The following is a 16002-nucleotide window of genomic DNA, read 5'->3' as shown; positions in this document are numbered from 1 at the left end:
CATTCTTTTTACCTGTTATAGGTTGTTCAGATTTTCTTCTTGACTTGGTGTCAGTAGTTTGTGACTTTCTAGGAATTTGTCCTAGAAATCTATCTAATTTGTTGGCAGACAATTGCTTATAGTATTCTCTTATAATCTATTTTATTTCTGGAAGGTTGGTAGTAATGTATCCACTTTCATTTCTGATTTTAGTAATTTAAGGTTTTTTTCTGTTTTTCTTGCTCAGTCTAGGTTTGTCCATTTTGCTGATCTTTTTAAAGAATCGATTTTTTTGTTTTGTGAATTGTTTTTCTCTATTGTTTTTCTCTTTTCTGTTTTCCTTATTTCCACTCTCTTTTCTACTTTTCCTTTCTTCTACTTTTTATGGGTTTCCTTTGCTTTTGCTTTTTTAGTTTCTTAGGTTACTGATTTGAGATGTATGTATGTATGTATGTATGTATTTATTTAAGTTTAATTTGAGAGAGAATGTGTGAGTGAGAGAGAAAGAGAGCAGGGGAGGGGCCGAGCGACAGGGAGAGAGAGTATCCCAAGCAGGCTTCGTGCTGTTGGCAGTGTAGAGCCAGATGTGGGGCTTGATCTCATTACTGTGTGATCATGACCTGAACCAAAATCAAGAGTTGGACACTTAACCGGCAGAGCCACCCAGATACCCCTATTTCTTCTTTTTAAATATAAGTATTTATACCTATAATTTTTCTCTAAGCACTGCTTTAGCTGTATCCTATAAGCTTTGGTATATTGTGGTTTTGTTTTCATTCATCTCAAATTATTTTCTAATTTCTACTTGTTATGTATTCTTTGCCCAGCTGGTATGTTGCTTAATTTCCACATATTTGTGAATTCCCAAAGTATTTTTCTGTTGTTTTCCAGTTTTGTTCCACTGTGGTTGGAGAACATACTTTGTATTTCAGTCTTTTAAAATGTATTGAGACTGGTTTTATAGCCTACTGCATAGTCTGTCCTGGAAAATGTTCCATGTGTACTTGAGAACGTATATTCTGCTGTTGTTGGATGGAGTGTTCTATAGATGTGTGTTAAGTTTTGTTGGTTTATAATATTGTTCAATTCTTTGATTTCTTTATTGATCTTTTATCAAGATTTTCTACCTGTCACTGAAAATGGGCTCTTGAAGTCTCCAACTATTATTGTTGAGTGGTCTGTTTCTCTCTTCAATTCTGACAGTTTTTACTTCATGCATTTTTATTGTTAGGTGCATATATGCTTATAACTGTTATAAATTCTTGATAGGTTGGGGCGCCTGGGTGGCGCAGTCGGTTAAGCGTCCGACTTCAGCCAGGTCACGATCTCGCGGTCCGTGAGTTCGAGCCCCGCGTCAGGCTCTGGGCTGATGGCTCGGAGCCTGGAGCCTGTTTCCGATTCTGTGTCTCCCTCTCTCTCTGCCCCTCCCCTGTTCATGCTCTGTCTCTCTCTGTCCCAAAAATAAACGTTGAAAAAAAAAATTAAAAAAAAAAATTCTTGATAGGTTGACGCTTATTACTATGAAGTGTTGTCTCCAGTAACAAATATTGTCTTAAAGTCTAGTAGTCTTTTATTGTATAGTCTTTCATGATATAGTTCTGTTTTTTTGTACTGTTTGCCCAGTGTATCTTTTTCCATCCTTTTACTTCCACCTATTTGTGACTTTGAGTCTACTGTGTGCCTCTGCAGCCAACAGATAGTTGGGTCATATAAAACCAAATTCGTTCCGCCAATCTCTGCCTTTTAACTGGAATTTTAAATCTTTTTACATTTAATGTAATTACTGATAAGGTAGGATTAATGACTGCCATCTTGCTATTTGTTTTCTGTCTTCTTTTTTATTCCTCAGTTTCTCCATTATTTCTTTCTCTTGTGTTAAATAGACATTTTCTAGTGTGCAATTTCAATTCCCTTGTCATTTCTTTTACTATATATTTTAACTTATTTTCTTATTGGTTGTGTTGGGACTTCTAATTGATATATTACCTTATAACCATTTAGTTTGGGTTAATAACCAACTTGTAACCAACTTGATTTCAATAGTAACTTCATTTCAGTAACTTTGCTCCTGTTTATTCTGTCCTCCCTCCTTTGTGCTGTTTTACAAATTACATCATTATACACTGTGTGCCCATCAACACAGATATGTAATTATTGCTTTGAGTTGTCTTTCAGATTGCAAACAAATATGTATTCACTCCTTGGTGAATCACAGAAACTACACCAGGTGAGTTGTTGAACAAAAGGAAACTTTATTTGCAGCAAATCAGTCATTATTGCTTGAGGGATAGTTTTGGTTCCCATCACTGGGATGTTACACCTGTAGGGTCTTTTGCCTGAATTCAGAGATAAGCTAGAAAGAAGAGCTTGAGGAAAAATGTGGGTCAAAAGTCAGTGGGTACAAGCAGGTACGCAGGCCAGGTCTTGGGGTCTCGGTGATAAGAGGGGAGAAAGAGTTACAAATAAAAAAGGTGTATTTGTGTATTTATCTCTGTAGTTACCTTTACCAGTGTTCTTTATTTCTTCATGTGGATTTGAGTTATTACCTAGTGTCCTATTAATTTGGCCTGAAGGACTCCCTTTCGTATGTCTTGTAATAGCAGATATGCTAGTGATGAATTATCTCTTATTATATTATATTATATTATATTATATTATATTATATTAATTATATTTATTATATAAATTATATATATACTAATAATATTAGTTTTTGTTTACCTGTGAATATGTTCATTTCTCTTTCATATTTGAACATATTTCTAATGGGTATTTGGAAGTTTTTTTCTGTGAAATCTGGTATCTGGTCATTTTCACAGGCAGTTTTTGTTGCCTTATTATTATTTTTTCACAATGTATGGGTTGTATTTTCCTGTTTCTTGCATGCCTCCTAATTTTCTGTTGGAAACTTAGACATTTTAGATAATGTAGTGTATAACTCCTCCCCTTCCCCGCCACACACACACACACACACACACACACACACACACACACAGGGCTTTTTATTTTTATTTTATTTTTATTTGCTTGTTTGTTTTTTAGTGAGTGGATTATTTTAATGACATCTATTTCCTCCCTGCTGTACGGTGTATTTCCAACTTGGAAATACCCACAGTTCCCTTGGGATGACAGTGGTGTTGGTAGGGTTCTCCTTCTTTCCCAGACCACAGTCTAGCTGTTAAACTCCACTAACTGCTAGATGATTGCTCTATTGTTTCCAGTAATGCCCTGGGGCACAAATTGTTCTACAGACTAATCCAATCAAAGTGTGGCTCCTTAGAAGGAGTAGCTTCTAAGCTCTGTGTTTGATATTTGTTCTGACCCCAGGAGGGTTCCTTCCCGCCATCTCCCTCCATGGTTCTCTTGTAAACTAGCCAGCTGACAGCTAGGCTGTATTTTCTTAAAAATCCATGAAATCTCCCCGTTGCCTTTTTTCAAAACCTCCAGTGTTCTTGACAGCGCCCTTAGGTTTGAACTTCTCCATGCTCTGTTGAAAATGAAGTCAGTTCCTTTGGGAAAAGATTAGGAGCTCTCCCATTTTGTAGCCTGCTTCTCTGGCTTAGACAAATCGCTGAGCCAGGGCTCTAGAGCTATGGGTGGGAACAATGGCAAGCTTCTGAGTCCAGCTCTAGGAGCTGAGTGATGACTGTAGGGTGGTGGCAGCAGCCTGAAGTCCCTTTGGTTTGCCTCTCCTGGCATGGAGCCACTACCTCATGAGCTGGAACAAGGGTAATTGGGGGCCCAGTATTCTCAGCATGCCACACCCAAGGTAGGGGCCTCTGTTCTCAGAGTGGGGGCTGAGCAGAAGAAAGGAGGCTGCACCTCTCAACAGTACTTGCTTGGAATTAGCCTCAGCAATAGGAAGCTGGGGATACAGGGGGAAGCCCTGAAGTTCTGCTTCTCCTGGGAAGAGAGCTCTTTACCTGCTTCAGCTGGTGGCCTGAGGTTCTTGGCTGCAGCATTCTGGAGTCTTCACCTTACCGAGATGGAAGAGGGAGAGAGGGAGAGGTCTTGGTTCAGACACCACACACTCTTGCCTTTCTTACCAATTTTGTGGGGTGGATTTTCTTCTATGTTTTGTCATTTGTGATTTGCTAAAGACCATTTCCAGACGCCTTAAATGCTTGGTTTAAAAACTAATTTTCACCAGTTTCATTAGGGAATAGTCAGTGGAGCTCCTTACACTGTCATGTTGAAGTGAATCTCCTTGTCCCTCATATGGCAAGTATAGTTTTGCTGGATTTAGAATTCTTGGTTGACTCTCTTTGTCTTTCAGCAGTTTAAGTATGTCATCTTTCTGCCTTCTGGCCTCCCTCAGGCTTCCATAACAAATACCATAGACTGGGTGGCATAAACAAATTAATTTCCTCATAGTTCTAGACCCTGGAAAGTCCAGGATTCAAGATCCAGCATGGTCAGTTCCTGTCTCTTTGTTGATACTGTTTGGTGAGGGATCATTCTCATGCTTCTCCATAGTTATTTAGACATGATTTCCTTTAGTTATTCAAACGTATTTAAGAATAGCTCAGGGTACCTGGGTGGCTCAGTTGGTTAAGTGTCTGACTCTTGATTTCACCTTGGGTCGTGATCTCGAGGTTTGTGGGGTCGAGCCCTGTGTCAGGCTCTGTGTTGACAGCATGGAGCCCGCTTGGGATTCTCTCTCTCTCTCTCTCTCTCTCTCTGCCCTTCCCTCCATCTCTCTCAAAATCAGTAAAAAAAATATTAAAAAAAAATCTTTAAATAAAAAGAATAGCTAAACTCTCAGGGCACCTGAGTAGCTCAGTTGGTTAAGCATCTGACTCTTGATTTCAGCTCAAATCATCTCACCATGGTCTAAAATCAAGGCGCCCTCCCCCACCCTCTCCCTGCTCCCAGTCAGCTGCAAGCTGGGCATGGAGCCTGCTTAACATTCTCCCTCTCCCTCTGCCCCTGTCCCCCCCCCCCCACTTGCTCTTTCTCTCTCTCAAAAAAAAAAAAAAAAAAAAGAAGAAGAAGAATAGCTAAACTCTCTTATTACCTATAAAGATTTGTAGATTCTTTCGGGTTTCCAGTATAGGAAATTATTACTTGTAAATAATGAGTTTTGTGTCTTTTTCTCTTGTTCTATATACACCATTTGTTTCATGTACTATTTTCTTCTTTTGCATTGGCTAGTACCTCTGGCACAATCCTTTTTTTTTTTTTTTTAATGTTTTATTTATTTTTGAGAGAGCACAAGTGGGGTCAGAAAGAGAGGGAGACACAGAATCTGAAGCAGGCTCCAGGCTCTGAGCTGTCAGCACAGAGCCCAACATGGGACTTGAGCCCATGAACCATGAGATCATGACCTGAGCCGAAGTTGGATGCTCAACCCACTGAGCCACCCAGGCAGCCCTTCCTCTGGTACAATCTTAAGTAGGAGTGGTGATCGTGAGCATTTTTGTTCTTGATTGTAAGTGAACTGCTGCTAACATTTCACCATTAAGAATAATATTTGCTGTAAAGTTTTAATAGATTACCTTTGTTGGATTAAGGAAATTCCCTTCTATTCCTATTTTGCTGAGAGATTAAAAAAAAAAAATTAAACCCACACACAGACAACTTTTTGTTTGTTGCAATCTCCCAGGAATGATAAATTTCCCTATATGTCCTCCCTTTTTTTGCTTTATGTATTTTGAAGCTGCATTATTAAATACATACAATTCTAAAATATTTAAATCTGTATCATTATACAGTGACTATCTCTATCCCTAATAATGTTCTTTGACATAAAGTGTACTTTGTATAATAATCTAGCCACCTCAACTTTCATTTGGTTTGTTTTTGCCTAACACATTTTTTACTATAGCTTTATCTTTAGTTTTTAGGTATGCCACTTGTAGATAGCATATAACTATATTGAAAAATCTGATCTGGCAGTCTCTTTCTTTTAACTCAAGAGTTTAATGCATTTGTATTTATTGTGATTGATATAGGTGGATTTGTTTCTAACATCTGCTTTTTGCTTTTGATATCTGCTGCTTTTTCTATGCTATTTTTCTTTTCTTGCTTTTTTAAGAATTGAAATTTTTGTTTGTTTTCTTATTTCATTTTTTCCTCCCCTGAGGATTTGGATATTGTATTTTAAGGTTTTTAGTGGTTACCTTTGGCATTTTTCCAAGCTTAGTTAACAAAATCTGAATTAGTCCGTAATTTCTCCCACTCTCAAACAGATACAGGAGTCTCAGAACATTTTAACTCATTTACTCAGTCACCTTACATGTCATTGTTGTCTAGTCTTTTAGTGTGCCTTTTAAAAAAGCACCCATGTAAGTGGACATGATTATTATTTCATATAGACATGGCTTGTTTAGATGTACCTGTATGGTCACTATTTCTTTGCTTATCATTCCTTCTTGTTTTTTTGGTTCCCCGTTTGGGATCATTTTCCTTCTATCTGAAGTGTACTTTTTAGTAGTTCTTGAGATCAGAACTATTGGTAAACTCTCTAATTTTTCTATATCTGAAATGTCCTTATTTTGCCTTCTTTCTTAAAGATTAGTTTTGCTCTAAGTTGACAGTTATTTCTTCTCTGCACTTTTCAAGATATTAGATCACTATTTTCTGATTTCCATTGGTTAAGTTTGTTATAATGTCATAACTGCAAATAATCTGTCACTTTTCTCCAGCTGCTTTTTGAGTTTCTTAGTGTGTCTGGGTGTGGTTTCATTTTCCAAATTTGTTTTCCTGCTCGATGGCATGCATTACACTTTCTGCTTTTCTTAGATTTCAGTCTTTCATTGCTTTTGGAAAATCCTCAGCCCTTATCTCTTTAAAATTTGCCTCTCTACCATTCTCTCATCCTGGGGCTCCATTTATTTGTATGTTAGACTTTTTCATTTTAACTTTTAACCTCTCTTTTGTATTTTTTATCTATTTGTCTCTTTTTTTTTTTTTCATTCTGGGTAATTTCTTCAGCTCCAATTTACAATTCACTAATTTTCTTCAACCTGCAGTTAAATCCATCAAATTAGGTTTGTTTCCAACAATCTTTCATTCCTGAATTTTCGTTTTTCATCATATCAAGTCCTTTCATTGTGCCTTATTTCTTATTTTTGTGATTCTATTTTTTAATCCTTTACTTTATCATTATTCTCTATTTGATAGTTCTATTCTTTGAAGTCCTTGGGAGTTGTGTCTCTGCTGATTCTCACCTGTGGTTTGTTGATCTTAGATATGGAGCTTTCATTGGTTGGTCTGAACTGAGGTTGCTCTTCTCCAGATAGGACTTAAACTTGCTTTTGCCAGGAGCCAAGGACAGCATTGTCTTGTTTATTTGTATGTGCATGCATGCTCCCATTTATTTTCTGCCATGTGGTTTCTCTTACCTCCTGAGAGTTTAGCAGTACATTTAAAAGTATGTCTTTTGGGGCGCCTGGGTGGCTCAGTCGGTTGAGCGTCCGACTTCGGTTCAGGTCATGATCTCGCAGTCTGTGAGTTCGAGCCCCGCGTCGGGCTCTGTGCTGACAGCTTGGAGCCTGAAGCCTGCTTCGGATTCTGTGTCTCCCTCTCTCTGCCCCTCCCCCACTCATGCTCTGTCTCTCTCTCTCTGTCAAAAATAAACATTAAAAATTTTTTTTAAAAAGTATGTCTTTTGTTCAGGAACTAGTTGCTGTGTAGCAGGAAGACTCCTCACAAGGTGAAAGCATTAATGAATTCTCTAGTAAGGGAACAGTAATTTATTTAAAAAAAATTTTTTTTTACCGTTTATTTATTATTGAGAGACAGACACAGAGCGTGAGCAGGGGAGGGGTAGGAGACACAGAATCTGAAGTAGGCTCCAGGCTCCGAGCTGTCAGCACAGAGCCCGACGCGGGGCTCGAACTCACAGACTGCGAGATCATGACCCGAGCCGAAGTCGGTCGCCCAACCAACTGAGCCACCCAGGTGCCCCTAGATTAGAACTTTAAAAGTAAGCTCTGCCTATGATAGAGATTATGGAAATAAGCTAGGCTTCTGGTCTGGTAAATGAAATCAACACTCAATAAACAAGGGGTTGATAATTCACTTTACGGGAGGATTGACGTAGAGGCTTTTGGTTGCGAAGTGTATCAAAGGTTCCATTTGTGACTGCCCATTTCTCGACAGAGGACACAAACATGAAGCCAAAGAATTTTGCATAACTATTAGAGGTCAACCTGAACTCAGATAAAGGACCTGGAGTTACTACAGAAAGTGGTGGGGGAAAACAGAATTTAACTGGGCAAAACCTCCACTTGGCACACTTTCCAGGAAACAAAATTAGTATGTTTCACCTTAGACAAAAAAATGTTATAAACCAGTTGTTTCATTTGGTTAACCCCCTATTAAGCTTCCCTGGACAGCTCCTTTTTCACTTTATCCAACAATTATTTGTAACCTAGTTTTAAAAGACAGGCCACTCCTCCTTCTCACTGAAGCCACCTGTGCTCTTTCCATATCCTCTAGGACTTGGGATTCCCATTCTGTCTCTGTCTCTCTTGTCTTCAGCCACTCCGGTTTATCTTGTTCTTTTCCAGGAACACCCAAAACACGTTCAGATTAAAACCATGGGAAAAAAAAAAAAAACGAGCTCTCTTTCTGTCCCTCGATTTCTCCCCAGTTACCAATCCCCTCTCTCTCCCACTTTATAACCAACTCTTGGATGAGTTGTCCAGAACTAGTCTCCATTTCCTTAGCGTCTCCATTCCTCCCCAGTCCTCCAACACCACATCGACATTCTCACCGTAAAGTTTCCCTGTTTTCAAATTCAGTGGACACTTACTGCTCTGCACGTTGCTTCTCCACAGCATTCAATACTGTTTCAGACAGTGCACGCGTGTGCATGCACACACACACACACTTCCTTTATCCCTTATTTCTTTTAAGTTTATTTATTTTGAGAGATGCAAGCAGGGAAGGGCCAGAGGGAGGAGAGAGGGCATCCCAAGCAGGCTCCATGCTGTCAGGGAGACCCCAACATGGGGCTCGATCCCATGACCCCAAGATCACGACCTGAGCTGATATCAAGAGTGGACACTTAAGCAACTGAGCCAGCCAGGTGCCCCTCTTTAGCCCTTACTTTAAAATGTCAAAGGAACACTTGGTTGGCTCAGTCAGTTGAGCATTGGACTCTTGATTTCAGCTCGGGTCATGATCTCCTGGTTTGTGGGTTCAGGCCCCACGTCGGGTTCTGCATTGACACTGCAGAGCCTGCTTGGGATTGTCTCTCTCTCTCATAATAAATAAACTTAAAAAAATAAAATGTCAGTTATAAAGAAGGTCAACAATGTTGAGTATTATTGTATGTCTCCTAAAACCAATTACTGTATGATTATTACTCATAATAATTACTATTATCAGTATTGTATATATTAGTGTAAATTATTTTCATTTTATATAAATGTATTTTTTAATTTTTTTTAACGTTTTTTATTTATTTTTGAGAGAGAGAGAGAGACAGAGTCAAGCTGGGGAGGGCAGAGAGAGAGGGAGACACAGAGTCCGAAGCAAGCCTCCAGACTCTAAGCTGTCAGCACAGAGCCTGACGCGGGGCTCGAAGTCACGACCCGTGAGATCATGGCGTGAGCCGAAGTCAGATGCTTAACCAACTGAGCCACCCAGGTGCCCCTCTATTTTGTTTTAATTAAGAACTTATTATATTGATTTAAAAAATATATGCATAGGTAGGTTCTATTTCTGAATTTCATTTTAGGTTAGTAAAAATAGATTTTCAAGTATTCATTAGAAAAAGTTGGTGCTGGTCTGGTAAGATTGAGAATTTCTGCTCTAATGGTTCTAGCTTCCTCTTTGTAAAGACACCAGGGCAGTGGCCCAGTAGAAGCAAGCTTCTGTACTTCCAATGGCCCACGTCATTGCTTTCGGAAAAGATTCAGCTTATCAAGTAGCTGAGTGATAAATCTGCTCTTAAACTTACGTGAGTTATTCTGGTTGTTCCTTAGTTCTTGTGTGAAACCACACAAGAACTTAATAATGGACATTCTATCACTTTTAAAGCTTAACTGTCTCACCGTGATGTGTGGAAGGACACAGAGCAGAAAAACAAAACTCCAAGATGAGATTTGTTTTGTTGTTGAAAATTATTGTAGTGAAGTTGTTTTCTGACCATGGTTCTTTCTTTGGAAAACTCTTATCAGGGGCTCAAGGCCATCTTTCGGTCATTGTTCCCAGGAAATGGTTTTTAGCCACTAGACTGCTTTGTGTGTATGGGTTTTTTCTTCCCTATACAGTAAGCCAGTTCTGCTTCAGTAGAAAAGGTTGACTGCATGATAGGTGGCTGTTCTCTGAAGAGTTCTTGTTTTCTTGATGGACCCTGGACCGACTTGTGGGACCAGCCAGGGGACATCCCACATGGAACACACAGAGCGCAGGCCTGTGGCTCTGGTGGGGTGCGCGTTTGCTCCTTCTGCCTTTCAGAGAACAGGGGTCGCAGCCACATCTGCAGTGTGCAGGGGCACAGCTCTCCAGGGCAGCCAGGGGACCAACGTCCTGGGGAAGCTGGTAACAAGGCAGAGACGCAGTACAAGGGGGACGAAGGAAGCCATCTCAGCCCTGATCCCTGAGGATCAACACCATCCAGGGCACCTGGGAGCTTATTAGAAACGCACAGGTTCGGCTTCATCCCAGATCCGTGACTCAGAGCTGCGTTTGGACAAGATCCACATGCGCTCCTGTGCACATTCTAGTTTGAGAAGCACTGCAGCTCTCACCTGCATTCAAGGCTGCAGCCTTCTGACAGCAGCACAGACGCCGCCCCCTCCAGGAAGCCTTCCAGGAAGGGGCTTTGGATGCTCCTTTCGCATCCCCCTCCTCCGCATCCTGCCACCGCCACCACGTTGTCACCTGGATCTCCTCCATGTCCTTCCTTGCCTGTTGCTGAAGATCTTCATGTCTACCCTTCCTCAGAGGTGAGCTCTAGCCCAGATCATTCTGTACTCACCTTGCATATTGCCTCAGAGCAAGCGCCAGTCAGAAGGCTCACTGAGCCAATGAGCGAATGAGTGGGCAGGTGATCGGCGGGACAGAAATAAAAGCCTGAAGTTCACAGAAGGTTAGGGGTTTATTTCTGTTGCTTCTTAGACAAGCCCTACAAGGTTTCAAACACAAAATACACAGACTGTTTCAATGGCATTGATTTTAAACCTCAGACCATGGCATTTAGGACTTCTGGAGCACATTGGTTCAGGCACTTTTGTACCCAGAGGCACATAGAATTTACCAGGCTGAAAGGGAATGACCCACTCTCATGGGGGGTGCTGTTGCCAGCTGCCTGGTGAGGTAGGGAAGAGCAGCAGACACCAGATCAAGGCCCAACACACAGCCCCCCCCCCCCCCCCGCCTTTCATGAGTCGACTATCCAGTTGGTGGGTGGCCAGGTCCCCTGCTGCACCTGTTCCCTCCTGCCACCCCCACCTCGGAACCATTTTCTTCTCTTAGGAGCACCTGCAGCAGGAGGTGGACAGGGAAGGGGAGGGACCATGCTGGATTTTGCCGTGTGTCAGCATCTTTGGTATAAGGAAATTCCCTGGGTCCAGGGAGGAGGGCCAGAGAAGGAAGGCCACCAGTACTGCCTGGGGTTGGAGATCCTGGTGGATCCCAGTCGCCCATGTTCTCCTCGCTTCCAATCAGCAGGACTCTGAAGGGCCCTCATTGTGTTCAGCAAACGCTGGAATCTGTGCTTTGCCTGCCTCCTTTTCAGCGAGCATCTCCGAGGATCACGGCGCCGCTTCATCGGGGCCCGTGTGGAAGGCGAACTTCTGCAGCTCAGCCTTGCAGGAGCAGAAGGAAAACATCTGCAGGAAGCAGACAGCTTCGCCTGCGCCACCTTCCCTCCATCAGTCACCGGCCTAATGAGATACTCTTGCACTTGGCTTTTTTTTTTTCCACCCCCTTTTCACTAAAGGACCCTAATGCGTTCTGCAGACATGAGCTCATGAAGCCTCAGAGGCAGGGGCATCCTCTTCTCGTAGCGCTGTCTCGCCAGCCTTTGCTGGCTTGACCGTGCTCCTACGATACCTGTGGCCCAGAAGACCCACACTCCCCATTTGGAGCAGAGGTCAGTGTTTGTCTCACTCGTGTCTTCCGTTGGGACCCTGTCCCCTCTGTGGCTACAGGTCCAGATCATCCTGGTTCTGGGGTCAGGGGGCTCAGCCAAGAACAGCTATTTATCCACAGGGGAAATCACAGCAGTTTCAGTAGGAACCAGCAAGGGTTGGCATGGGCTTCGAGGACACGTGTCCTGCGGCCCTGGTTGGGGTCCAGCCTCTTGTGCTTTGGGGCAGCAGTCTGACGAGTTTGCAGCTTTGGTAGAAAAGACCCTCCCAACTATTCTGAGTGTAACTGACTGGGGTTGGTGATCCTTGGGGTCACCATTGCCCACGTGTTCCCTGTTTTCCCTGGAGCAGTGTGGAAGTTGGAGCCAGTGAGGTTTTCTGGCAGGTTCTCTGCCTGGCAGCAGCAGAGGGCATCTGATGAGGTCCCAAGGTTTTTCCACAGGACCAGTTCAGCGGGGACAGTCAGTCCTTCGGTGCCCTGGGTGGGTCTGAGAAAAGCCTCAGCTGTGATGCTGAGGGCTGTCTGCTACGTTTCCCCCTCCCCCTCGAACTGATTTCCAGAGGGCCTGCTCTGGGCCTTCCTAAGAGATATCCAAACTAATGATCTGAAAGGTGAGAAGGCACAGTGGTTTGAAGAACAGTCATCACCAACTTAAAGGAGGGAAAAAAAATTACCCTTGTTCTCAAGACGGTTCATTAGTGGCTCCTACGCGGAGGTGACTTCACACTCCCGCAGGAGGATCAATGTGTAGCCGCTGTGGTGACTTCTGACTTTCAGGAAAAAAAAAAAAAAAAATCTCCCCAGCTCAAGGAGGATTAGAGGGGACAGCTTTGGCCCCGACCCCCTGCACCGCCCCCCCCCCCAACCCCGCAAAGGACTCATCTTTAATTTGCTCCCAGGGCACAGACACCAGGCTCACCCCCCAGGGTCCTAGCAACCGCCTGACCTCCTGCTGCCGCTGAAGGTGAATGAGGGAGGAGCCCACCCCCTGCTCGCTGGCGACCCTTCCACCCTGTGATCCCATGAGGCTCCAGGCAGAGCTCTTATCTGCCCCCTTTGGGCTCCAACTCGACAAAAGCCTTGGGAAAGCAGCAAAAAGGGAGTGGGACACAAATGGATGGAATCCACCAAGGTACGAGCCTCTTACTGTCTTTTCTGTGCAAAGAGTGTGTGTCTATTTCTGCAGAGATCACAACAGTGTGAGCTGCTGTTCTAACATCTGGCTCTTGCTTTTAAATCTACAAGTTGAAATCTCAGGGGCTCAACTCTTTAAGTATAAATGCAAATCCTGTTATATATATATATGTATATATATATGAAATATACATGAACATATATATCACACACACACACACGTGTGTGCCATTCTGAATGTTGCCACCTACATTGGTGTCCCAGGAATTCAGATCTCACACCACCAATGTGTGCACAATTTCACCGTCCTGCTCGATCGAGAAAAGCAGCCCCGACAGGCCCGGGGCACTGTCCTGCCTGTGTCTGGTTTCTGGGGCCAGAGGCGGGCACCTCACACGTGGCTCGTCTTCTGGGCCAGGGCGTGGTCCATCGGCAGCATAAACTTGGCGGTACCGTCCTTCTCCCAGCCCCTCCGGATTCTGGAGAGTCTGCGGCTGAAGCAGGGCAGCAGGAACAGAGCTTTGGCCAGGATAACGACACAGGGCACCAGCAGCGTGAGCGTGAAGGTGGGAGGCAGGTAGAACTTGTAATGGCTGTCTTCGAAGGCACGGGTCCAGCCGTAGGTGAGCGTGTGGAGGGTGCTCAGCACGAGGGCCACGAAGCCCAGGGTGGACTGCGGAAGAAAGGAAGGATGGAGTTAGGGCCAGGGGGACGACAGACGCAGCGATTCCACCAAAGGCTCATCGGCTTGCCTGGCAGAGGGGAAGGAAGGCGGGGGTTGCTTTGGTAGTCAAGACTCTGGGTTCCAGTCCCAGCCCCATGACCCCCTCTCTGCATGATCTTACTACTACTCCCTGAACTCTCTGAGCCTCAGTTTCCCCAACGGAAAAATGACAATCATGCCTCCAGCCTGCAGGTATGTAAGGACTGACTGAATCACGAGCATCTGATAAAGTGAGGCGGTTTCTTCCCCAAACTGTGTTATTCTGCCAGCCACCAGAGGACTTCCGGTGGAATGCAGTTCAAAGACGTTTAAAAACATCGTACTAGTTTTGCTCATATTTTAACGTATCTTAGAGTACCAGGTGTCTCCCAGCATACCAAAGCCATAGTTTCACAAATAATAATCTGCCTGAGATGAGGGGAAATAAAATGGTGAACTGGTTTTAGGTTGATTTGAAGATAAACACAAAGTGACAAGCGTACTTGGCAGGTGGCTTTGGCACCAGTCGTGAGAGCGGCTCAGAGGCCTGCGGGCCGGGTCACCTGACGCTATTTGTGAAGCCCTAGGCTTGACGGGTGCCGGTCTCTCCCCTCCCGTCCACGCCCCGACTCACGAACACCTCAGCGGGAAACCCCACTAGGGCACTCTCCTGCCTGGAAGGGGATGTGCAGAGATGGAGACTCACAAACCTAAACAGAAGCTGCGGCCCGTAAATAGCTGGGAAGTGCTGATCTGTAGCTCTAGCCTCGGACTCTGTGGCAGGTCAAGTTCTTGTGGACGACAAATGAGGTGTTCCAGAGTCTGCTGTTGGTGGTATAGTCTCGCATGACACTGTGACCCCAGACAAGCCACTAAATCAGCCTTAGTGGGAAGTCCGTGCTTCCCAAAGCTGGAGATGTGGGGGAAGCGCTGTATGGATGGGCGTTCTGCAGCCCCCCAGACGAGGCCGGGGTGATGGACAGCACAGGGCACCAAGGGTTAGGGCTTCGTGGCAGGTGTGGGGGAGAGGCACTGGGCGGTACTGAGGAACCACCGAGAGATTTGGGGCAGGAGAGCCCTGTGTTCATTGCATAAGGGATGAAAATAGCAGGGACCTGTCAAGCAGTGCGCACATTTGCATTTTCTCCAAGGAGAGCCTGTAAGGGTTTAATTGACATGCGGCAGTATGACGGTCCCTCAGGGTACTCTTTATGGGTTGCTTTTGAGCCTTCCACGGGGAAGCTACAATTGGGCCTCCTGGATTTCCTTCCAGCCCAGCTTGTCAGCATCGATCCAGGAGTTTGGTTGGGAGACGGTTTTGTCTGCCCACCCCTCAGGCACGGCTTGAAGTGGGTCCAATTCTGCTACCATGCCTCATTCTCACTCCTCCCACCAAGATGTGACACCTCAGTATGCGAAAGAACATTGTTTGGGAGAATTGCTTACAGTACTTCTATGAAGAAACAAACATTTTCTAATGACTAGCCACTATATGTTCATAGAGAGGTTCCCAAGTACAGCATTTTTGAGCCCTGAAAAATACTAGTTGCCGGAAGACCCCCAGTTTCTATCCTCCTAGGCATCTCTGTTTTTCCTTAGCTTTTAACCACTTCAAGGATGTCTTTGTCCCATCTTTAACAATTTCCTGGCTCAACACAGCCTGTTGGGAAAAGCCATCGTTGGATCTGTGCTACTCCCCACAGTCAGGTCAAATTAAAATGGTCAGTCCCCAAGTGGAAGGCTCCCCACCTGCGAGTCACAGCCAAATCCTCGTCACTTCCAGAAGTATCTATCAAGAACGCCAAATCTCTTAGCAACTTCTGAACCACACCAACTTTTTCTTAGTTCTGATCTACTGATATTGAAGACTGGGGTTACAAAGGTCTCCAGCACCGAGAAAATATCTGGAATTAATATCCGCAATACATAGAGAACTCCTAAACTCAACAACGGAATGCCAAATGACAGAGGGGCACCGGGGCGGTTCAGTTGATTAAGCGTCCGACTCTTGATTTCGGCTCAAGTGATGATCTTACGGGTCGCGAGTTCGAGCCCTGCGTCAGGCTCTGTGCTGACGGTGCACAGCCTGCTTGGGATTCCCTCTCTCTCTCCGTACCCCATTCACGCTCAAATAA

At 44.2% G+C, this 16002-nt stretch overlaps 1 protein-coding gene across 2 annotated transcripts in view; it reads right to left on the bottom strand.

Annotated features, from left to right (window-relative positions):
- Positions 1-12902: 12902 nt before the first annotated feature.
- STEAP3 (STEAP3 metalloreductase) overlaps positions 12903-16002 on the bottom strand; it is a 44589-nt gene continuing 41489 nt past the window's right edge. For both annotated transcript variants that reach the window (XM_047085626.1, XM_047085625.1), the window contains exon 5: positions 12903-13837. In XM_047085626.1, coding sequence (XP_046941582.1) covers positions 13556-13837 — 282 coding nt within the window. In that variant the 3' untranslated portion in view covers positions 12903-13555. The remainder of the gene's footprint in view (positions 13838-16002) is intronic.

Source organism: Lynx rufus, unplaced genomic scaffold, assembly GCF_022079265.1.
Source record: "Lynx rufus isolate CCGP_SWC_20201006 ecotype Redwood Valley unplaced genomic scaffold, mLynRuf1.p SCAF_2, whole genome shotgun sequence".
In the NCBI taxonomy this organism is placed as follows: Eukaryota; Metazoa; Chordata; class Mammalia; order Carnivora; family Felidae; genus Lynx; species Lynx rufus.
Note: the sequence above shows the minus strand (reverse complement) of the source record. Positions and strands in the feature narration are given on the sequence as shown.